This window comes from Aquarana catesbeiana, linkage group LG04 (genome assembly GCF_042186555.1).
Source record: "Aquarana catesbeiana isolate 2022-GZ linkage group LG04, ASM4218655v1, whole genome shotgun sequence".
In the NCBI taxonomy this organism is placed as follows: Eukaryota; Metazoa; Chordata; class Amphibia; order Anura; family Ranidae; genus Aquarana; species Aquarana catesbeiana.
This window is the reverse complement of record NC_133327.1, coordinates 76,817,872-76,843,539: the sequence shown is the minus strand read 5'-3', so window position 1 is coordinate 76,843,539 and position 25,668 is coordinate 76,817,872. Positions and strand designations below refer to the sequence as shown.

The following is a 25,668-nucleotide window of genomic DNA, read 5'->3' as shown; positions in this document are numbered from 1 at the left end:
GATACTCTTTGAAACCCCTGGCAGTTTTTTTTTTCTTACTGTCTAGAGACAACAGAAAATGAGAGATAATCTCGTCATTGGGGAAATTCTCTCTTAGCCAGTTTTCAACAGAACATTCATCCCTATTGGAAGTTATATGTTCACATCCTCCACCAAAACAAACAGGGAAGGCAGAAAAGGGAAATTAATTTAGAAACACTTTAAAGGCCTGTACCAATGAGCTCTTATTCCCATCAGATGGGTTTTGCAATCCAATCCAATTCTAAAACCTACTTGAAGTAAGTCGGAAGGAGGTCCTCTGCAAGTCAAATGCAGGTTAGAAGGAGGTCCTCTGCAAGTCAAATGCAGGTCAGAAGGAGGTCCTCTGCAAGTCAAATACAGGTTAGAAGGAGGTCCTCTGCAAGTCAAATGCGGGTCAGAAAGAGGTAATCTGCAAGTCAAATGCAGGTCAGAAGGAGGTAATCTGGAAGTCAAATGCAGGTCAGAAGGAGGTCCTCTGCAAGTCAAATGCAGGTCAGAAGGAGGTCCTCTGCAAGTCAAATGCAGGTCAGAAGGAGGTCCTCTGCAAGTCAAATGCAGGTCAGAAGGAGGTCCTCTGCAAGTCAAATGCAGGTCAGAAGGAGGTCCTCTGCAAGTCAAATGCAGGTCAGAAGGAGGTCCTCTGCAAGTCAAATGCAGGTCAGAAGGAGGTCCTCTGCAAGTCAAATGCACCTGTCAGTAGATCCTGAATGATCTCTGAAGTGTCTCAAACTGATGACAAAGTCATGCCATTGACACAAGCCCAAGCCAAGCGATACAGGCTCTTAAAGTGGGACTAAACATAACGTCAAAACCTGTGAACAGACAGCTCTTTATTGCAGAGACATGCTATGCCCGTAGTATGCTATGTACACTGAGTTTGCACATTCCCGGCACACTCCTGCTGTGCTGGAATGACTGACTCCTTTGTGCATGTGCAGGCTGACGTCACCAGCAACTGGCCAATCAAGAGGTCCAAAACACAGCCCCCAGAAGTAGCCAGGGGCAAAGATGACAGCAGCCCATGAGGGGTGTAATGGCTGCATCGCTGGAAGGTGGAGGTGAGCATTTTTGGGAGTTTAGTTTCACTTTAACAAAATCACTGAAAGCCGTAAAACCCAAAACCAAAAATGTAATATACTGCAGTTTATCAATTCTTAGATGTTGTGGATACATTAGATTTCCCTTTTTTTAGGCTTTTTTCTTTTATTGTCACCCATTGATCTGGCCAGCAAGTCTGGTATTTTTTAACTTCCTCACACCGACCAAGTTGTTCATTTATGTAAAAGCTTCATATCAAAAAAAAAAAAAATCCTGTTACTGTAACTGCTTAAAAAGTGTTAGATGTTCAGCTTTAATTCTTTAGTCAAGTCCATCTAAAGTCTCGAACACACGATCGGATTTTCCACAGACAAAACCTCAGACTTTTGTCCGAAGGGCGTTGGCCTTGGAATTGTCGGCCAACAAACACGAACGTAGTGACGTACTACGTGGTTTTTCAGCTCTTTAGCGCCACTCTGTGAACTCCTACTGCTAATTTTAATGTTAGTAAAAGTTTGGTGAGTGTTGATTCGCACTTTCCATTTCGCGGTTTTAATTTTGTGCTTTTCAGTTTGTTTCTGAATGGCCATTCGTCAACCAGCCATGTTGCAGACTCGGAGAAGATAACATGTTATTTATTATTGGGCTTGGAGTTATTGCTTTGACCCAATTCCAGTCCAGGAACAGGAGGGGGAGGATTTCTTGGACCAAAATTTGGTTGCTTTATTAATAGTGACCAATTATGTCATATGCCTTTGCTGCGGGAGTTCCAGGAGAATAATCCGGATGATTTTCGGAATTATCTCCTGATGACCGACCCCTGCTTTCACCAACTCTTGGCATTGTTGACCCCCTATATTAAGAAGCAGGACACATGCATGAGGCTTTTATTTTATTTTTTGGTTGAATAATGATTTGATTTGGTATATTTTCTATAATTTTGGATGCATAGAATGCACTTTTTGGTTACATTCTATTGGCAGATTGCATGTCTAATTTTATTTGTTTTCTTTTTTTTAATGCACAATAAAACAATTATGGAGAATACTTCTTGGCTATGTGTTTTACTTCAAATGACAGTTTGGGAGTAGGCAGTTACATTTTAAAAAAATACAATGTAAAATTGACAAGGGACACCAACATAGTTGTATCTTTGATCTTAAAAACTACAGGATAATGGTGTTGTGGTAACTTGCCCAAATAAAAAAAAAAAAAAAAAAAAAGCATAATAATATTATTCTTGATATCACTAGAAAAAAAAAGCCTTTGAAAATTCGTTTGCAATAACTCCATCAGTATCACCAGCAAAGCAGCTTCATTATTATCCCATTAAAGAAGAAGAGACTGTGCGCTGTATTTCGAGATTTCATAATTTGCCACGTCACGAACGTTAATTCTGCATTATGAACGTTAGTTTACAAGACTGACCTCTTCCGTCTCGTCCTTGCTTCCAAGCATGCGTGTTTGTACTTTGGACTTTTGTCCGACGGACTTGTGTACACACGATTGAAGAATCCGACAACAGACATTTGTCCGCGGAAAATTTTAAAGGCTACCATCCAACATTTGTCCGCGGAAAATCCGACAATTGTCCGATGGAGCGTACTAACGGTTGAATTTTCAGCAAACATCCTGTCATCACACAATTCCCGTTGGAAAACCCGATCGTGTGTATGAGGCTTCAGTCTGCTATTTCATCTAACACTACTCTCCACAGATTGACAATGCTGCTATCCAAAGGTGTCTCAGTTGGTCCTTCATCCACACTAGAGACACCCTAAAGCCTTGTACACATGATACGATTGTTGGCCAACCTAGCGTCTGATTTTTGTCTTAAGGGCGTGTGCCAGAACCTTGTCTTAAATACTAACGTTACACAATTGTCGTGCCACAAACACAAACGTAGTGACGTACTACAAGGAATTTCAGCTCTTGAGCACCACCCTTTGGGCCCCTTCTGCTAATTTCGTGTTTGGTGAGCTTTGATTCCGATCATGCGTGTTCGTACTTTTGACTTTTGTGTGACTGATCTGTGTACTGACCGTATGAAAATGCGACAACAGACCGTTGTCCGCCAAAAATTTACTAGCCTGCCATCCAACATTTGTTGGCCGAACGTTGGACATCAATTGTCAAAAGGAGTGTACTAATGGTAAGATTTTAGGACAACAGTCTGTCAACAGACAATTCCCTGCCAACAATCGTACCGTGTGTACGAGGCTTAAGACAGGAAGTGTGTTACTGGCCGGATTACAAGGTAAAAAAAAGCCTAAAAAAAAACAAAACAATGTAGCCACCACATCTGAGGATTGGTAAACCACAATACAGTATATTCAGTTTTTGGGTTTAATACTGCTTGAAATTCAGGTTGAATTCTAGCTTGTACAAATTGGTTAGTTTATTCATATTTATCTTCCTTTAAAATGAATTTCTTACGTGAACAGGTCTTCTTGTCTGGATTAAGAATATAGCCGTTGCGGCACTTGCACTGGTATGATGTAGCCGTCGCTACACATATGTGTTCACAGTCATGTCTTCCATCGGCACAAAAGTCTACACCTAAAAAAAAGTGATAAAATGACATGCTTATGGTGATTCTATTACCATTTTTAATATGCTACTGCAAAATACACTGATTTGAATTATATCCATAAGGCTACTCTCACACAGATTAACGATTTTGCTGCCTTCGTGGTGCAGTTTTTAACGGACTTGTGACTCAAAAGCTACACCAAAAACGCATTGCGGGTGAGTTTTGATGTGTTTTTACATGCGTTTGCTTTCAATGGGAAAGGCCAATTTTATTTGTTTTTTTTTTAACTCACTAAACATGCTCCAAAAATGTGGCAAGCAGGATGTTTTTGCACCGCAACGGAAACGCATCACCCCAGTGTGAACACATACATAGGGATTAAAGGGAAGCATTTTTCTTGAGCTTTTCAGTGGCTTTTTTTTAACACAAAAATGCTTCAAAAACTCCTCAGTGTGAAAGCATCCTAAATTATGGATTTTGGACATTTTGGACATTTTCACTTAGGGGTGTACTCACTTTTGTTGCCAGCAGTTTAGACATTACTGGCTGTGTGTTGAGTTATTTTGAGGGGACAGCAAGCAAATGTACACTGTTATACAAGCTGTACACTCACTACTTTACATTGTAGCAAAGTGTAATTTCTTCAGTGTTGTCACATGAAAAGATATAATAAAATATTTACAAAAATGTGAGGTGTACTTACTTTTGTGAGATACTGTATATGTGTGTATGTGTGTAAAATATCAGCTTGATGTAAATAATGTAATCAATGTATTTTTTTTTTTAATTAGCCTTATATTTAAAGCGGAGTTCCGCCAATTTTTTTTTTTTAAAGTCAGCAGCTACAAATACTGCAGCTGCTGACTTTTAAAATATGGACACTTACCTGTCCAGGGCGCCCACGATGTCGGCAAACGTGTGCCTTTTTTGGTCCATTTCAGATCCGAATTCAGCCCAAAATTCGGGATGAAATCGGGCCTGAAACGGTGAACCACCACGCACCGGACCCCTTCTGTGCAACGGATGTGGCTCATATGTGAACCGAGCCTCAACGTTAAACTCAAAATAGGCCTCTTAACATCCTAATGTGCTTGGGCACATAGGATAACATATAGCTGCTTCTACAGGCAGATCACAAAACTCCTGTAGAAGCAACGTTTTTTAGGCCAGTGTGCATGGAGCCTCAGTGACACTTCTTGATGAGTCCCCTGTACAGCTCTGCAGGGTTATTTAAATGCTGTTATGGAAACGGTATAGGTGGGTACTGGGGAAAGAAGATGCCCAACACAGAGAGGGATAAATAGATTACCCACTGGACAGAATTGCTAGTAAGAGAGGCCAATAGTCCAAAGATTACCTTGGGGTCTGTTGCACCACTGATTTGCCTCCCTTCCTGGGAAAGCGATGAACTTCAGAGGCCACACCACTTGTTGACACCAGCCTACACTCTAAATCAGGGGTCTCAAACTTTCTAAACAAAGGGCCAGTTTACTGTCCTTCAGACTTTTAGGAGGGCTGGAATATAGCCATGAGGAGTAGAAAAGGTCCCAATGTCAGTGGAAAAAAACAGTGTCCCATTTTTTATGCCAGTGAAAAGAATTGTGCCCTATCTTTGGCGTCATTGGGAGGATCTTTTCCCCATTATTGGTATCATTGGGAGGAATTGTGCCCCTTCATTGGTGTCAGTGGGGGGGGGGGGTGTTGTGCACCATTGATGGTATCAGTGGCTGAAATAGTGTCCCAAGGGCCAGATAAAAGCAAGCAAAGGGCCACATCTGGCCCGCGGGCCGCAGTTTGGAAACCACTGCTCTAAATGTTAGCTGGACTCTGGGTGTAAATGCTTCAGACTTACGTGAACATGTCTTCTTGTCTGGGTTGAGAGAGTATCCAGCACGACATTTGCACTGATAGGAGGTAGCAGTGGACACACAGATTTGCTCACAGTCATGTCTCCCCAGAGCGCACACATCAATGCCTGTGGTGTAAAGACACAATCAACATTGTTGTGGATACACTTACATGTATTGTTTAAAGGGATCATAAAGTCTTAATTTGTACACTGGAGTAAAAACTACTGCAATGATCTGTCCAACCATGGATCCATCAAATTACAGTGAAACAATTAATTCTGATTCAAGAAACATTTGAGGATCTCTGTAGCCACAGATTATGTAGTTTGGGAATGGGAAATGACTGATATTATCAAAACAGGATATACTATTCTATACTACAGTATAATATATTTAAAAGTAACTTTTGCTGAGAAAAAAACAATCCCCTCTGAGTAATCTATGTATTGCAAACTTTGTTGCAGATTTCTACCTGTTTCTGTTATTAAAGTGGAGTTCCGTTTCTAAAGTCAGCAGCTACAAATACTACAGCTGCTGACTTTTAAAATATGGATCCCTCGGATCTCGGGTGGAGGCGCCACCATCTTCTGTAAGGGAATCAGGAAGTGAAGCCTTGTGGCTTCACAGCCTGGTTCCCTACTGCGCATGCGCAAGTTGCGCTGCATGATCCCACTGGTCCATGCTGTCTTCTGGGACCTGTGTGTCTCCCAGAAGACAGCGGGGGGTACGGAGGAGGCGCCGGACATGGCGTAGATATTCGCGGATACTACAGCTATCTATGCCCGGAAGTGGGAGCAAATACCTGGAATAGACAGGTATCTGCTCCCCCCCCCGAAAGGTGCCAAATGTGACACCGGAGGGGGGGGGGATTCCGAAAAGCAGAAGTTTCATTTTTGGGTGGAACTCCACTTTAATATTTTATCTCTATAATAATATTTATGTACATAAAGTTAGCCAGATTTGTTCTTTGCATACTCAAGCTCCACTTCATACTTCATAGTGCTACACAATGGTTGTTCTTACAGCTGCTCCATACCATACAAATCAATGACCCTGAAAGGAATGGAGCATGCTCACTTTGCAAAGGAAATTTTCTCTTAGCTTTGTGAATGTGGGAAAGCTATGCTGACTTTATTCATTCAATCGTGCAATCCAAAAACCTGTTTTTCTAAACTGTTTCTTGCACATAATTGGGTACTCTGTGCAAAATGAATTTTCACTTACGTAAGTATTTAATTTACTAAGCCTACACTTACTTACATTTTCATTTACTAAGCTGAATTAAAATTTCCTTGCAAAGTAAAAATGCACTTAGTAAATTACGGCCAATGAGTCTTCTGACACAATGAAAACAATTCAGTTCCATTGGGGTTAAAACATTTTATTACAACAACTGTTAAGAAGGGAGGCATATGATATAATGTTACACTGGAATGACATATGTGTCGCTTGTTCTTTTTGTATGCACATGTACATTACCTTGTTGTATTTCAATAAAAATCCTTTTTTGAGAAAAAAAAAGAAGGGAGGCAGAGCAAACATTTGCTCCATCTAGTGGCTAACATACAAATTTCTATATTTAATACAAAATTACAGGCAGTCCCCATGTTACAAAACAAGGTGTGTTCTGTAGGTTTGTTCCTAAGTTGATTTTTCTTTTAAATGTAACTCCAGCCAAATAAATAGTTTTACATTTTGGATAGATAGCATAGGGAAGGGTTAACACCCCTGTAACATTTGTTTTGCTGTCTGTGTCCCTGTTCAGAAGATTTCACCTCACTTTCTGTCCCTGTGACAATTGGATCTTGAAAATTTTGGGTTGTCATGGAAACAAGGATTAATGATAAAGCTTCAGTGGAGACATCTTTTTCCCATAAAAACTCTTACAGGAGTGAATTTCCCTTCCTAGGGGTAGATTAACTTTCACTTTCTGTTGTCATCCTCTGTTTGTAAGTATGAGTTATATGTAAGTCGGATGTTTATAACTCGGGGACCGCCTGTACTATGGAAGAGGATTTATGTAAAAATGGCAAACATCAATAAGCACTTTAAGATAAACACTGTAATAACAACTTGAAATATGTGGTCACCAAATGCATGCTTTACTTTCCATAAAAAAACCCCCAAAAAACAGAGTTAATTTCGAATGAGTTCATTCATAAATCAATCATTAAAAAATAAGATGTTTATAATTTACTGTGCACTTACATAGTTACATAGTTAGTCAGGTTCAAAAAAGACACAAGTCCATCTAGTTCAACCATAAAAAAAATAAATAAATAAAATAATATAAAAAATAGCATACAATCCCATATACCCAATCCTATACCCCCCCAGAAAAGCATGATCCAATTTGCTACAGCAGGGGAAAAAATTCCTTCCTGATCCCAGAGAGGCAATCTGATTTTCCCTGGATCAACTTTACCTATACATGTTAGTACCCAGTTAGATTATGTACATTTTAGGAAAGAATCCAGGCCTTTCTTAAAACAATCTACTGAGCTGGCCAGAACCACCTCTGGAGGGAGTCAATTCCACATTTTCACAGCTCTTACTGTGAAGGAACCTTTTCGTATTTGGAGATGAAATCTCTTTTCCTCTAGACATAAAGAGTGCCCCCTTGTCCTCAGTGTTGACCGTAAATTGAATAACTCAACACCAAGTTCACTATATGGACCCCCTATGTATTTACACATGTTGATCATATCCCCCCTTAATCTCCTCTTCTCAAGAGGGAATACATTCAGTTCCTCTAATCTTTCCTCATAGCTGATCTCCTCCATGCCTCTTATCAGTTTGGTTTCCCTTCTCTGCATTTTGTCCAGTTCCCTGATATCCTTTTTGAGAACTGGTGCCCAAAACTGAACTGAATATTCCAGATGAGGTCTTACTAATGATTTGTACAGGGGCAAAATTATATTTCTCTCTCTGGAGTCATTACCTCTCTTAATACAAGAAAGGACTTTGCTCGTTTTGAAAGCTTGGTATTGCATGTTATTATTGAGCTTATGATCTACCAAAACCCCCAGATCCTTCTCCACCATTGATTCCCCCAGTTGTACTCCCCCTAGTATGTATGATGCATATTCTTAGCCCCCAAGTGCATAACTTTACATTTATTAACATTAAATCTCATTAGCCACATAGTCGCCCATTTAGACAGTGCATTGAGGTCGGCTTGTAAATTGGAGACATCCTGTAAGGAAGTTATTCCACTGCATAGCTTGGTGTCATCTGCAAAGACAGACATGTTACTTTTAATCCCAGACCCAATATCATTTATAACGTTATTAAAAAGTAAGGGTCCCAACACTGAACCTTGGGGTACACCACTGATAACCTTAGACCATTCAGAGTAAGAATCATTAACCACTACTCTCTGAATTCTGTCTTTTAGCCAGTTTTCTATCCATTTACAAACTGATCTTTCCAAGCCTGTAGACTTTACCTTACACATTAGCCATGTGTGGGGAACTGTATCAAGCGCTTTTGCAAAATCCAAGTATACCATGTCAACAGCCACCCCTCTGTCCAAGGTTTTACTTATCTCTTCATGAAAAGAAATCAGGTTTGTTGGACAACTACTGTCTTTCATAAATCCATGCTGGCTGTTGCTTAAAATATTTTTTTCCAGCAAGAACTCGTCTATGTGGTCTTTTATTAAACTCTTCAGTATCTTCCCAAGAAGTTAAACTAACAGGTCTATAGTTACTTGGTAAAGACTTTGTTCCACATTGACCCTACACCAATTCAGTGGTACTATTCCCGTCAATAATGAGACCCTAAAAATTAGATACAGTGGCTTTGAAATTACAGAGCTCAATTCTTTTAGGATCTGTGGGTGGATGCCATCAGGTCCAGGTGCTTTATCCACCTTTATTCTGTCTAAATATTTCTGGACCATATCCATTTTGAGCCATTGTGGATCATTTGGGGCTGTGTCAATACCACCCCCATTATGGACATGAGCTCCCCCATGCTCCTTTGTATACACAGAGCTGAAGAAAGTATTTAATAAATTAGCCTTCTCTTTGTCCCCGTCACCCACTCAGGATTATTTTGTAAAGGACCTACATGTTCAGACCTGACCTTTTTACTATTAATATATTTGAAGAATTTTTTGGGGGTTTGTCCTACTATCTTTTGCAATCTGTCGTTCGTTTTGAGTTTTTGCGTCCTTGATTTCCTTTTTACATATTCTGTTATATTCTTTGTAACATTTAAACAACACTAGTGTTCCTTCATTTTCATATTTTGAAAAAGCTCTTATCTTATTGTTTATAGCTTTTTTAACTTTGGCCGTGAGCCACATAGGTTTTATTTTTAGCCTTTTAAACTTATTGCCCATGGGAATATACTTTGCAGTGAGTTCACAAACAGTCACTTTGAAGAATTCCCATTTCTGTTCTGTGCCCATTGATGCCAATATTCCCTCCCAGTCCAAGTCCTGGAGAGAAGCCCTCGTCCTTGAAAATTTTGCTCTCTTGAAGTTAAGTGTTTTTGTCTTTCCCATATGTGTTTTTTGCTTACAGCTAACATTAAATGAAATCATGTTATGGTCACTGCTACCAAGATGTTCCTTTATAAACATTAGTAATAAGCTCTGCATGGTTTGAGATTACCAGGTCCAACAGAGCATCATTCCTAGTTGGGGCCTCAATAAACTGGACCATTAAATTGTACTGTATTGGGTTTATACATTTTTGCCCTTTAACTGTCCCAGCAGTACCACTACTCCAGTCAATTTCTGGATAATTAAAATCCCCCATTATTATCACCATCCCAGCCCTTGCAGCCCTTTCCATCTGTGCAAGGAGCTAAGTCTCCACCTCCTCAATAACATTGGGTGGTCTATAACAAACTCCAATGATTAACTTTGAACTACGCACATCTATATGCAGTTCCACCCATAATGCTTCAGACTCATCACATTCTCCATCAACCAGGTCCTCTTTCACACTTACTTTGAGATCACTTTAGACATAGAGACAGACCCTGACACCTTTCCTTTTTCCCCTGTCTCTCAGAAAGAGTCATAAGCAGGAATATTAATAGCCCAGTCATGTGAAGAATGAAGCCAGGTTTCAGCAATACTGATTACATCATAGCTCTCCTCATGCACCAGAGCTTCCAACTCACCTATTTTGCTTGGCAGACTTCTGGCATTGGTGAACAAACACTTTAATGCATTATTACATTGTGCTCTAGTGTTTTTCATATTTTGTTTAGTAGTACAAATGGCACTATAATTTCCAATGGCTGTTTGCAACGTGGGAACTTTCTTGTCACCTGCCATAACCCTCCCCCCATCTATCCCCATTCCACCGTCCATTAATGTCTGACCCTTAACTGACCTGTCTGCCCGATGGAATTCTAGTTCACCCTCCCCCCTTAATCCTAGTTTAAATAATTCTCCAGCCTTCCCATAAACTTCTTCCCCAGCACAGCAGACCCCCTTCCATTCAGGTGCAAACCATCTTTAGCATATAGGTTGCACCCCAAAGAAAAGTCAGCCCAGTGCTCTAGAACCCCAAATCCCTGCTCCCTACACCAGGTCTTTAGCCATGCATTCAGCTCTCTAATCTCCCCCTGCCTTTCCTGTGTTGCGCATGGCACAGGCAATATATGAGATAATATCACCTTGGAGGTCCTTCCCTTTAACTTGCAGCCTAGTTCATTAAATTGATTCATAAGGAGCCTCCACCTTCCATGTATTCTGTCATTGGTTGCAACGCGAACCAAGACATCTGGGTCATGCCCTGCCCCTCCCAGTAATTTATCAACCCGGTCCACCACATGCCTGGTGGAAACCCCAAACCCTAGCACCAGGGAGACAACAATACATTCAGTTGAGGTGATCCTGGCGTGAAATTATTAATCCTGACTTGCCCCTCCACCCTCTACATCAACCCTACTGACCACCTGCTCAGCGAGCAGAGGACCCCTTTCAAGGTTGACTTTTCTGCCCAGTGTTGCAACTTGCTCCTCCAAATCTCTAATGCAAGCTTCCAGAAGGGCAACCCACTCACATCTGTCACAGCGGTATCCATCCTGGAGCTGTTGCACCAATTTTGCATACATGTGGCACACTGTGCACTGTCATTAAAAATAATATCTGAGTTGGCAACACTTGTGACAAACAATCATCTAATATCATTGGGTACAACTATTTCATACTATAATAAACCCCCTCTATTAGTTTTCTATGCCAGATAGAGCCCCCTAGTGGTTGAAATAAGCTGAACCTACAATGGCAGATTTCGGTGCTCTGCTTTTATATGATTACTTTTGTTGCTGTTACAAACCTTTTGGGTGTAGTGCAGCATTGTCTTCTTAAAGGACGATGTGATCAATGTGGCATTAACACAAATGAAGTCTTGTGTTGGCAACAATGTAGAGATTTTGGCCAGATGCTGTACGGCAGCGGTCTCCAAACTAGGGCACTTTGCTGGCCTTTATCTGGCCCTTGGGGAACCATTTTATCCACTAACATCAACAATAGGGCATAATTCCTCTCACTGACACCAACAATGGGGCACTATTCCTTCCACTGACACTATCAAAAGGCCACAATTCTTCCCACTGACACCGATGGGGCATAATTGCTTTCATTGATACCAACGATGAGCCACTATTCCTCCCACTGACGCCAACAATGGGGCACTATTCCTTCCACTGACACTATCAAAAGGCCACAATTCTTCCCACTGACACCGATGGGGCATAATTGCTTTCATTGATACCAACGATGAGCCACTATTCCTCCCACTGACGCCAACAATGGGGCACTATTCCTTCCACTGACACTATCAAAAGGCCACAATTCTTCCCACTGACAGCGATGGGGCATAATTGCTTCCATTGATACCAACGATGGGCCACTATTCCTCCCACTGACAACAACAATGGGGCACAATTCCTCCTGCTGACACCATCAAGGCCACAATTCTTCCAACTGACACCGATGGGGCATAATTGCTGTCATTGATACCAACGATGGGCCACTATTCCTCCCACTGATACCATTAAAAGGCCAAAATTCTTCTCACTGACACCAATGATTGATTTCTGAATTGTGAGGTTCTCCTTGAATCAAACAGATCTACTTGCAAATATCAAGACAAATCAAAAACTCACGATGTATTAGAATAAAAAATAAAATCAAATAAAACCATGTTTAAACATCCTTATATTTTCCTTAAAACGTACCCCCCAAAAATTCTGGGTTTGCAAGACTCCAGTAGGTCTAGAAATTATAGAACAACAATGGTGTCTGTACATTAAGGCAGCACCCAGCATGGTCACTGCATTACATGTATCATTTTAGTGGACAAAAACTATCAATATGTACTTTTTATACGTTCATTGCCATTGAATAAACACTTGTGCCTAGATTTTATAGAGCCAAAACATCAAATAAGCCTTAAACATTCAGAAATTCAAATTAGAAATTAAACTGAATATTTAGAATAAAACAGTTTGTTTTAAGGCTAAATTCCAATTTTGGGAATTTGTACATAGTCATAGTGGTCCAGCTTAAACCAATGTAAGTATGAAGGTGCCATACCTTCTCTTGGAAGTAGCACCGCTACTGCAGTGATTTCAACTAGCTTCTGGGACCCCTTCTGAGCAGCTTCATTGCTGTTTACTGAACACAAGAGGTAACTTACTCAATATAGGCGCTATTCAATGCAAAGTGTTCCCTGATTGGATGAGGTGAAGAGTGTGACGTCACCATCTTGCCTCTCAACCTCATCCAATCAGGGAATGCTTTGCATTAATTGAGAGGATGCAAAGTGTTCCCTGAACAGCACCTGTGGCGGCTGCGCAACCTCCTGTGTTTACAATGCAGCAGCTTGGCACAGGACCCGGAAGCTAATGGAGATCACTGTAGTAGTGGTGCCTGCTACTGTGATTTCCAGCATTCAAGAGATACTACAGGTATGGCACATACTGTACATACTTACATTGGTCCAAGCTGGACAAATGTAAATACACTATATTATCAAAAGTTTTGGGACGCCTGCCTTTACACACACACACACACACATGAACTTTAATGGCATCCCAGTCTTAGTCGGTAGGGTTCAATTTTAAGTTGGACCACTCTTTGCAACTATAACAGCTTCAACTCTTCTGGGAAGGCTGTCCACAAGGTTTAGGAGTGTGTCTATGGGAATATCTGACCATTCTTCCAGAAGTGCATTTGTGAGGCTAGGTACTGATGTGGACGAGAAGGCCTGGCTTGCAGTCTCTGCTCTAATTCGCCCCAAAGATGTTCTATCGGGTTGAGGTCAGGACTCTGTGCAGGTCAGTCAAGTTCCTCCACCCCACTCTCGCTCATCTATGTCTTTATGGACCTTATTTGTGCACTGGTGCGCAGTCATGTTGGAACAGGAAGGGGCCATCCCCAAACTGTTCCCACAAAGTTGGGAGCATGAAATTGTCCAACCCCTGAAACACAACCCCAAACCGTAATCCCCCCTCCACCAAATGATGTGGACCAGTGCCCAAAGCAAGGTCCATAAAGGCATGGATGAGCGAGTTTGGGGTGGAGGACTGGTCTGTTCAGAGTCCTGACCTCAACACGATAGAACAATGGGTAATGGCACCGCTGCTGTGTCTTAGCCAATCAGGGGGAGAGTCCTGAATGGCCAAGGGACTCGTGCCCATCCCTGGCTAGAGATGGGGCTCAGGTAAGTATTAGGGGGTGCTGTGGGGCTGTTCCACACAGGAGGTCTTTTTTTTTTTATCTTAAAGCATAGAATGCATTAAAATAAAAAAAAAACCTTCTACCTGTACAACACCTTTAAAGTTCACGTCCATGTAAAGGCAGGTGTCCCAATACTTTTGATAATACAGTGTATGTAAAAACTGCCATACCTGGAATTTATACTTATTGCACTGGTTTGGTGTATCTGTGTGTACAACTTACCACAAAGAGATTCCTTAAACTTTGAAGTGAGTTTTTCAATGACTCCATAAGTCTCCACATAAAACACATGCTCTTCAAGTGGTTCACTTGCCATCAACTTAAGAGACTGCATGTCTGCCCTGTCCACTCCCACCGCGTATATCTGAATTCCAGAGGCCCGAGCCCTGGCAGCTACATCCTGCACCCTGTCTTGGGGTCTTCCATCTGTGACAATGATTGCTACTTTGGGAATGCTGAGGGACACAGGACGGGCTCCTGACTGCTCTGTAAATGCCTCCTCAAGGGCGGTCTGTATAGCAAGGCCTGTCATGGTGCCAGTGGATAATGGGTTGATCAAAGAGACTGCATTCTTCATGGTAGCTTTATTGAAGTGGGTCTTTAGAAAGAATTCGATCTTGACTGTACTGGCATAATTCACCACGGCCACTCGAGTTGCCCTTTCGCCCGTGTCTAGGGTATCAATCATATCGGAAAGGAAAATCTTGACTTTCTCAAACTCTTGAGGACGGACGCTGCGGGAACTGTCAATTATAAATACCAGATCCATGGGCCTGCTCTTACAAGCAGTCTCTGTGAAGATAATAGTGCAGAGATAGGTGTGAGAGACAACTAGGCCTGGAGAAAGCAACGAACCTGGTGAATTATGACTGTTAATACATAGGGGAGTATTTCAAAACAATTTGCAAAGCTGTTCATGCATCAAAATGTAAATTAGCTCTGTATAATTGGGGCAACATTGAATGTTCTCAGGCTATATTCTCTGCAGCTCAAATGTGTGAATGGAGAGAATACCACTTTATAGCCACTAGATGGCATTTAGCACAAAGAAAAAAGAATGTTCCTCAGCTCCATCTAGTGGCCATAAAGTAGCATTTTCTCCCTATTGACATTTTTTTTATATATAGCCTGAGAACATTAGTTTACCCCACTCCCACAGAATGAATTTACATGTAGTTTCAATGGACAATCAGCTATGCTAATTCTTTTTCTATAAATACACCCACATTGTTATGTGTCATTTTAAGCAGTATTATTACTTTCTGAAGTGTGTGATAATGCAGTTTAATTTACAAGCTTAAAGTGTTATTGAAATGTGAAAATTTAAAATTTGGAAATAATTAACACTTGAATTTTTTTTTTGTGACTGTAAAATTGTTTCACTATTGTCAAGAAAAACTGTGGGTGTTAATGTATATCTACAGCCAGAACCTTTTTTCCTTTTAGATAGATTATGGAATGTTTAAAACTCCTTTTTTTCCATCTGTGTCCCACTGAAGATATTTCCTGTCCTACACACAACAGGAAGTAAGAGGAAACTTCTTTAAAGTGGGGTAAATCCCTTTTTAGAGAGATCAGCAGAACCAATGTCCCCAATGGAAGATTTCCCCTCTCTTCTTAGTCCAGTGACAGCCCCTGCTCTGTAAAGGGGCAATGTGATCTAAAAGGGGACTGCTCTGTAAAGGGGCAATGTGATCTAAAAGGGGACTGCTCTGTAAAGGGGCAATGTGATCTAAAAGGGGACTGCTCTGTAAAGGGGCAATGTGATCTAAAAGGAGACTGCTCTGTAAAGGGGGCAATGTGATCTAAAAGGGGACTGCTCTGTAAAGGGGGCAATGTGATCTTAAAGGGGACTGCTCTGTAAAGGGGGCAATGTGATCGAAACGGGGACTGCTCTGTAAAGGGGGCAATGTGATCTAAAAGGGGACTGCTCTGTAAAGGGGGCAATGTGATCTAAAAGGGGACTGCTCTGTAAAGGGGGCAATGTGATCTTAAAGGGGACTGCTCTGTAAAGGGGGCAATGTGATCGAAACGGGGACTGCTCTGTAAAGGGGGCAATGTGATCTAAAATGGGACTGCTCTGTAAAGGGGGCAATGTGATCTAAAAGGGGACTGCTCTGTAAAGGGATTAATGGTGATATAAAGGGGACTGCACTCTAAAGGGGTCACTGTGATATAAAGGGGCTGCACTCTAAAGGGGACACTGTGATATAAAGGGGATGCACTCTAAAGGGGACACTGTGATATAAAAGGGACTGCACTGTAAAAGGGCACTGTAATGATTAACCCCCTGTACCGTATACGCCTTGTTATACATTATGCTCCTGACACCTGCACTGTATATGCTATGTTATATGTTATACTCCTAACCCCTGTACTGTATATGCTATGTTGTATGTTATACTCCTGACCCCTGTCCTATATATGCAATGTTGTATGTTATACTCCTGACCCCTGTCCTATATATGCAATGTTGTATATTATACTCCTGACCCCTGCACTATATAGACTATATTTTATGCAACACTCCTGACCCCTGCACTGTATATGATATGTTGCACATTATACTCCTGACCCCTTCACAGTATAGGCTATGTTGTACGTTATACTCTTGACCCCTGTATTGCATATGCTATGTTGTATGTTATACTCTTGACCCCTGTATTGTATATGATATGTTGTAAGTTATACTCTTGTCCCCTGTATTGTATATTCTATGTTGTACGTTATACTCTTGACCCCTGCACTGTATTCACTATGTTGTACATTTTATTAGGGCCTAATTTTTTTACACATGATTTTTGATACATAGACTGCAAAGACTAAAAGTTGTAGTTAGCTAAACAAATACATAAATAATTTGATATTATATATGTATATACAGTATTTTAAAATTAAATTATACAGTAGGTCTCTTGTAGAACTACGTCCATTTTAAATGAATGCCCACTCCTAATTAAAGTACATTTTCCTCCTACAATGGCTTGCTAGACACACAACTAAAATAGGTGTTTCTGGTGTTTTTTTTAATCGTTGGCAACTGAGGTGCACTTTGCCTCACTTTATACTTCAGGCCATACATTACTATGCTCTGTATAAAGTGCACCTGCCATTACAGTTGACCTACTAAAGTAAATTTGCAGAAGCAAAGTAGTCACCTCTGGGTGCTGATCCTTGGCAATTACTTCAATCTGCTGCTGAAAGCCATCCGGGAACCCCCAAATTCTGGAGAACTGAAGTATGCACAATTCAAAATGGGTCTTACTCACCATATTAGGATACGCATTTTTGGTCTTCCTCCCTAACTTTTACATGGACCACTCCTACTTCATCCATTGTTAATTTTAAACCCATACATATTACACTTTTTCTGTAGTATTTGGTGTCACCTCACCAGGATGTTCCCAAGTGACCCCTTTTGGGGTAAGCAGATTTAGGACATTCCTAGACCACTAACAAATTGATTTAAGGTGTATTTAAGGACAATTTGGTTTAAGTTTTGGATAAACCAGGAAGGGTCAGAACCCTTCTTTTTTTTTTTTGCTGTCTGATTTGCCCTTTAATATTCTTTTCAGCAAGACAAAATGTGATGGGAATTCCAAAACTCTTCCAGCTAGGAGCAAGAGGTAGAGGAGAATTTCCAGTGAGGACACCTGTCCTGGTGACAGGTTCTCTTCAGTTCACTTTAAGAATAGAAGTGCTCAGCTTGCAAAATGCCTTGTGATGGGGTGACTCCTCCTCTGGCAATCTTAGAGAAAAGAGCAATCCATGTAAAAAATCTATACTTGGGGCTTGTAATTATGAAAGTAGCTGTTTTATTATAAACTTAATTAGAATGGACAGTGAAGTAAAGCTGAAATTTAGGTATGGCAGTTTTTACATAGTTGCCTTGATGCAGCTTGGACCAAGATCCAGCGATCTCCACTAGCTTCCAACTCCCATACTGAGTGGATGCCCTGATACTTAGTGAACACAGGCAGTCACTTACTTGGCACAAGTGCCATTCAAAGAGAACTTTGCATTTTCTCAATGAATGCAAAGTGTTCTCTAATTGGTGGAGATCACCCCCATGATCGCCCCACCTCTCCATCTTGTACAATTAGATAACGCTTTATATTCAATGAGAAAATGCAAACTTGTTTTTCGCTCCTGTAATGCTGGGAGTGGGTGTCCAGCAGCTTTCACATCCTAGAAACAAGGAAGGCTAGTATGAAAAACAAAAAAAAGCTTTAGCAAGTTCTAAAATATATATGACTTGAGGTTGCCTTCTCATAAAAACTGATCTTGTTAGTTACACAACCTATTTTAAACAAGACCATGCTGATTTATTGGTACTAGATTGTTTGCTACTATAGATTTTGTATAGTATACTTTTAACCATTTACACACAGAAGTCAGGCTCACTGGTCTGGTGATACTGTTCCAGTTGATGGACAAAATAGGAAAATAAGATATCAGTTTAGCCACTGTAATCTTAAACCTCAATTCAAAACAGAGCCTGGGCTTTTTTAAAAACATAAAAAGCAGCTCTGGATGCAATACTTACCCCCTCCTTTGCTGTCTCCCATGGACTTACCAATCCAAGGGTCTGCACTGGTTCTCCTCCAAGTTGAATGATGCCTGATGTCATTCAACCCACTTCCTGTGAGTCCAGGTGGTCAACTAGTCTTGGACCTGTCCCTGGGGACATGGAAAATGCACAGGGAATGGTGCCACATCTTTCTATCTTAGTGCTGATCTCTGCCACATTCAGGAGCCATCCTCTAGTCATTGAGGACGAGGATCCATGAGGTCATGTGCAATGGCGTCCCTGGGGGGGGGCAGAGGGGACCCTGACCCCTCCAACATTATGCTGTGCCCCACCATGTGCCCCCCCAGCTTAAAATTTATTTTTATTTTTATTTTTTTACCAAAAGGCAATGTCTAAGAGGGAGAGCGTCCCCAGTCAACTCCTGCGGGTGATTCCTCCTCCCTCCCTCTGCTCGCTGACACTGCATAATGCGAGTGCTCACACAACCACAGCCGCCTGATCTGCTCCTTCCCCTGCATCCTCATTGGCAGGGAGAAGAGCGAGTTGCAGGAAGGACTCCACCAGGACTCTCAGTTACTGAAAAAGCAGACTGATTTCTCCTGTACTTAGGACAGGAGAACCAGCCTGTAAATTCCAAGAGATGCCAGACCAGAACTGTCAATAGCAGGGGCAGGACAGCAAGAGGAGGCTGGGGAACCCCACAGTGGCAGAACACCAGGGCCCGGAGGCAAGACAACCTTTGCAACTCTGATAGTTCTCCCACTGCTTTGGACCCTTATGTTTTCTTGGTATGCTGGTGACATATATCTCTTGTTTTCTGCCACCCTGGGGGGGGGGCCCAATACAATAGGAAGGGAGCTCACTGCAGAACATGTGAAAGGGATCTTAGTAAAGGGCCCCAGGATATATATATATATATCTATATATATATATATAGATATATATATATATATATAAAATTGCATTTTTATAGTTGCCCCCCTACTACAGAAGGAAGGGAAAAGGGTATGTATGCTTTTTTTTTTTTTTTTATTAAAGGCAGTGGAACTGAACCAATGGGAGGCAGAAACCAGACTTAGGTTTTCATTTTTTAAGCACATAAGGTTGGATAGTCTCCAGGACAGGTGCTTAATACATTAGCATTTTGGACAGCTCCCACTTATCTTATAAACAAAGATCTTAAAAAAACATAGCCCATTCAAGTCAACTTATATGTTCTAGTAGTACAGTATTATAGTATAGCATAATGTATGGCTATAATATTCCTGCAGACTGTACAACTACTGAATGCCAGTGTGTGGCAGAAACAAAAAAACAGCAATCTTGGCGAGAAACTTTGCCCTCCAGTGATTCCCTACTAAGCTGGTATTGGAGGGACCTTTGGGAGCTGCATTATCCAAATGGTGAGACTTGCTCAGAGTTCAACTATCTATCATTGGCGTTTTTACTTCTCCTGTTGAATGTAAACATTTGTCTTTAGAAGGAAACTTGGCTCTTCTTGAAAGACACACTGTCTGCATCTGTTCACACAATCAACTCATTCTCTCTACTTCTTGAATGCACTTCATTACTACCTATTATTCATGTATGTTTGGAGCTTAGAAATAAAAGTAGAACACTTTCATCCAAATAATAAAAATGCATTGAATGTTATATATATATATATATATATATATATATATATATATATATATATATATATATATGTATATATATATATATGTAACATCAACATATAATGCTTAGTTGCCATTCTAAGGTCCATCCAGTTGTTAGACCATCTCACTCCAGTGCTGCCAATAATAATGAAAATAAGATCAACCTCCCTTCACAAGGGTTGATTATTAAAGTAATTGCCCCCCACCCCAAAGAAAAAAAACATACAACTCAAGTAGCCAGGTTACTATACTAGTACATCATATACTGTATCTTTCAGAGGGACCATTAGAGGATCATTCTTTGGTTGGGAAAGAGCCCCTCCCCCCCCCCAGATAGATAGATATGTGTATGTTTTTTTTCTCTCCCTTCTTTTTTTTTTCTGGGCAGTTCTTTCGTATATGGGAAACACTGGTAACCATGCTATAGATGTTCTTGATGAACAGGTGGTAGTGCATATTCATATTGATTTTATTTTCAGTCTGTAGGAACTGTTCTGAAGGAAAGTTTATGGTATATGGGATCATGTTATCCCAGACAATGTGCTTTCTGAATGTAACCCGTGCTAAATATTTAATAAAATGTAATATACAAAAAAACCTCAAGTAGCCAGGTTTCTATAGCAGTACATCACATACTGTATCTTTCAGAAGGACCTACATAGCTGTCCAATATATTTAAAAATATAAATATGAAAACTTAAAGTGGGGATTATTTTTCTAAATCTTAACAACACCTTTAATAAATGCTAAAAAGCTAAAAATGACTTTGCCCAGTAAAGATTATAGTGATACAACTATGATGGCTTAAATGTTATAAATAAAAACATAAAAATTTATGCAACAGGCAATTAAAAAATAAGTATTTATATAAACATGTTTATAGAATGATATTCATTACTGTCTTTTTATTTAATATTGTACAATCTAGCTCTTTGGGGTAGTAATTCTACTCTTATTATTCCATTGGAAATGTTGGAATATATAGTAGGGCAGTGCAATAAGCAATGGTAATGTGTAAAGAGCAATAACCCATAACAGCCAATAGGGCATCATTTTATTGTAATCAGATCAGTGAGAGAGAGAGATGGTCAGCAACCACAGATTATCTTTGAATAGTTTTTCTAAAAGTTTATAGCTAATTAGTGGTGTTCCCTAATATACTAATATACTAGTATAGTAATATACTAATATACTATTGTAGTAATATACTAATTTATGCCATTGTGTCAAATTACCACCCAGTTTAGGGTGTAACTTCTCTGTTGCAACAAGAGGTTTTACAACTTTTGCTGCATTATCCACAATAAAAAAAAAAAAATCTAAACTGTAAAGTGATCCTTCTAACACCAAATAAGCCTCTGATCTTGAAACACAAGAGACCATGGGTCCAGAAACAAGAGACAACTAAAAAAGATTAACCTTGATCTCGTCAATCTATAGGCTGAAATATCAGTCATGTATGGAGTTGCCCTTTAAATAATCCACATACTGTACATATGGATGGATAAAATCTGCTAGTATCTCTTGACTCTCTTTTCAGACCTGCTACAGAAATTGTCATTTTTGTGGAAAAGATAAACATGATTTAGGCTCCATTACCACTAGTGTGACTTCAAAGTCACAAGATTTCGAGTGCAACTTTGGAGTCGAACTTAGAAACATAGAAAAGTGATGGCGGAAAAAGACCATCGAGTCTGCCCATTTGTTTTTCTTTTTATGTTTTTTTTTTTTTTTTTCTTTTGTTAACTTTATTGTCTAAGTATAGATCTATGTTTATCCCAAGCATGTTTGAAGCCATTTACTGTTGACTGGTTCACTACCTCTGCTTGAAGTTTATTCCAAGCATCAACTACCCTTTCAGTGAACTTTTCTCTAGTTGGTTTGAGGTCATGTCCTCGTGTTCTTGATTTTAGTTTCATATTGAAAAAAACTGCCTTCCTGAATCTTATTCACCCCTTGATGTATTTAAAGGTTTCAGTCATGTCTCCCCTTTCCCTGCTTTCCTCCAGACTGTACATATTAAGTTCCTGAAGTCACTCTCAATATGTTTTATCCCCCAGACCTTTCACCATTTTTGTTAAGTTGCAACTTTGATGCAACTTTACACTCTCTGGCACTCAAGTGGCAAGAAAGTTGCATCAAAGTAGTGCAGAAAACTTTTCAAAGTCGCTGCAACTTTAGGTCGCAAAGTTTGGAACGGGTGCCATTAAAATCAATGGGCTGTGACTTGTCATGCGACTTGTGTCCAAAGTCGCATGACAATTCGCACTAGTGGAAACAGAGCCTTAAGAAGAATGCCCAGTTACCTCAATAGAGAAATCGGTTACCATCCAGGGCCAAACATAAAGCCTCATCTAAATAGTTTTGAATGTGTATTTATTACTGCACCTACAGCACTACCTTTGACGGGTTCCAGTATTATGTATACAGGTGTGTCTGTGTAGCCATATAAATGCACAGCTGGAGTTTCAATGCAGCAGAGGGGCAAACAGACTGTTTCCCTCACCTGTTTGCTGAACTGTAAACAGGTAGAATTCAAGGCGAACCCTGCATCCCCTTAAACTCAAACCTCCATCCTATCATTGAGGAAAAGATTTGTCCTATTTTGGGAAGATAGTGGTTATTGGGAGACTATTATTCATAATGTGCCAGATAAATTTAGAGAGCAGCAAACCCATTGAATTTGTGCGCTAATCTGGCTGGAATAGTTAATGAAGCAACATTTCCTCCTAGATATTAGTAATACATACAATTGCCAAAAGTTAGTTAAGCCAGGAATTGAAGTAATTGGATTAAACTTCCCAGATGATGTAAAAAGTCAATTCATCCAAAACTAATATTTTATTGGGTAGACACTGATGAATTGAAGTTTGTTTATTGATCTTTAATGTTTGTCAGGGATTCCAGAACTAAGTTTTCCTTGCAATCTAAAATAAATGAAAAACACAATATGAATGGAAAGATCTACATGATGATTTTATTGAGTGGGCAAACCTGAGAACAGGGATTTCTTGGTTGCAGATTACGTGAGGTATGGTAGCCAGTGAGTCATTTAATCCTGTAGTGCAGCCTTTCTCAACCTTTTTAATATAGAGGAACCCTTAACAGAATGTTCCGGTCTCAGGGAACCTCTCCCAACAATTACTGTATCAACAGCTCATTGTACATTAATGGGGTGGTCAATGGGAAGAATGCTTCTCACATGTGTGATCAGTGGGAAGAATGCCCCTTACAGATAACTAAAAAGATCATTGGTGTCATTGGTTACATACCTGAGAAGAAGAAATTGTTCATCATTCAAGGAACCCATGGCATTATCTGAAGGAACCCTATGAACCCTGCTTGATAACCACTGAACCCCATGTTTTCCAATGAGAACTATTCATATATGTGCAACTTAAGATTGCAGTGACTTCAAAATAATAATGCACTTCTTTGGTCCGATTTTTATGCAACTTGAGGGCCATAGACTTCAATGTTATCTCTCAAAGGTTGCATGAAAGTCGTATTTGAATGTTTTACATGCAACAGTGGGTCTGAATTTGCAGAGGGACAGCAAGTCACATCCAAGTCGCACCTATACAAAGTTGCATAACAGTTACATAGTCTGGAGACTTTGGAGTTGTACAAGTGTGAAATTAGCCCAAATAAAATGTTGAATATTATTGTAATAAACAATTAAGAGGCCTGGTATTGCGGCATTTGGCACAACTGCCCAAGATTAGTTGTGTGTTGGACATGCATTTTAAGGCCAAATGTGAAAGTTCAGGTTGCTTGGTGACAAAAACTCTACCTGATAAGAAGAAACAGGGTTGGATTTTAGACACCAGTTTAAAGGAGTTTTTTTTTAATTTGAATCTTGGACAGTATTCTTCTACAGATTCTTCAGCTGATAAGGTTTTTATCATTTGGACACAGGGTGAGAAAACTTTAGAAAGATTTTTAATAAATATAAGGGACAACCCAATGAACAGCTGGCAAGTGTTCTACCATCTTGGCCATTTTGATTTGCAGCAGTCATAACAATCCTGTTCAAGGCTTGGTGCACCTACCTGTTGGTTGGTTTACTTGTAGTGTCCTGGTGTCTGGCTTGAGACGAACATTGCCAGCATGAGGAGGACTGGCTAACACACCGGGTCTGGGCACTGGTAGAACTGCACTGCCATGAACCAGAGGAGGAGGGAAGATGTAGCTCCTTTGAATGGGGTATCCATACATCCTGTAATGAGTTCCATGAACAGCCACCAGTACAAAGACAAAAAGAAAAAGCACAGCTCGGCTGAGCAAGGGAATCATGCTGCTGAACACACAGAGACACAGATTCTCTCTGCAAAGTGCCTACAAAGACAGATAGTGTATGCAGAAAGCAGTCAGCCAGGTGTCTAGTAATCCAGCACTGACCATTGGAAGCTCCGCCTATTCTTCCTGAGTTCTGCACACCAGGGAAAAACCAATCCTGTGCCTCCCAAACCTAACATCCTAATATGCGTGCAAGGAGAATGACCCTTAAAGAGCCATAGACCTGAACAAGAGCTTCACACGTATCCATTAAAAACACGAGGCATTTCACACTATGATAATATTTTCTCTGTTAAAGAATGCAACCTATTCTAAAATTAAAAGGCTAAAATAGGAAAAGGCTGAGAAGTCTTTTGTGGCTTTCAGTGCAAAAAGTTTGGACTATTCTATAGATAAGTATTGGCCTGAGGCTACACTGGCAATTTTATTCCTGCTACTAAAAGATTGAAAGCTGTAATAAACCCAAAAGCAAGTATTTATTATATTGCAGCATGCCAATTCTAATGCCACGTACAGACGAGCGGACATTCCGACATCAAAATCCTGGATTTATTCCGACGGATGTTGGCTCAAACTTGTCTTGCATACACACGGTCGCACAAATGTTGTTGGAAATTCCGATCGCCAAGAACGCGCTGACGTAAAACACGTACAACAGGACTAGAAAAAGGAAGTTCAATACCAAGTGCGCCACCCTTTGGGATCCTTCTGCTAATCTTGTGTTAGTAGAAGTTTGGTGAGAAACGATTCGCGCTTTTCAGCCTTGTGCTTTTCAGTCCGTTACTGCTCTTCAGTTTGTGCTTGTGGGTTTGTATCTGTTTTTCAGTGCGTGTAGTCAGTTCGTATCTGGTTTTCAGTGCATTCTTGTCCGCTCGTTTCTGATTTTCAGCTCGCTCTTCTCAGGCCTTTCTGATTTTCAGTGCGTTCTGTTAGTTCATTCTGACTAGCCGACCATTTTGAAGCCATGTTGCGGGTACGTACTCATCGCAGAGTTCGTGCTATGCGGGGGCTTGGTGTTGGGGTTC

At 40.4% G+C, this 25,668-nt stretch overlaps 1 protein-coding gene across 1 annotated transcript in view; it reads right to left on the bottom strand.

The window, feature by feature from the left end:
• The window catches only part of MATN3 (matrilin 3), a 30,832-nt gene extending 6,096 nt beyond the window's left edge, over nt 1-24,736 (bottom strand). The window contains exons 1-4 of the mRNA XM_073628880.1: nt 24,397-24,736; nt 14,378-14,947; nt 5,445-5,567; nt 3,496-3,618 (exon numbers count right to left, since the gene is read on the bottom strand). Coding sequence (XP_073484981.1) covers nt 3,496-3,618; nt 5,445-5,567; nt 14,378-14,947; nt 24,397-24,640 — 1,060 coding nt within the window. The 5' untranslated portion in view covers nt 24,641-24,736. The remainder of the gene's footprint in view (nt 1-3,495; nt 3,619-5,444; nt 5,568-14,377; nt 14,948-24,396) is intronic.
• Between the last annotated feature and the right edge of the window lie 932 nt (nt 24,737-25,668).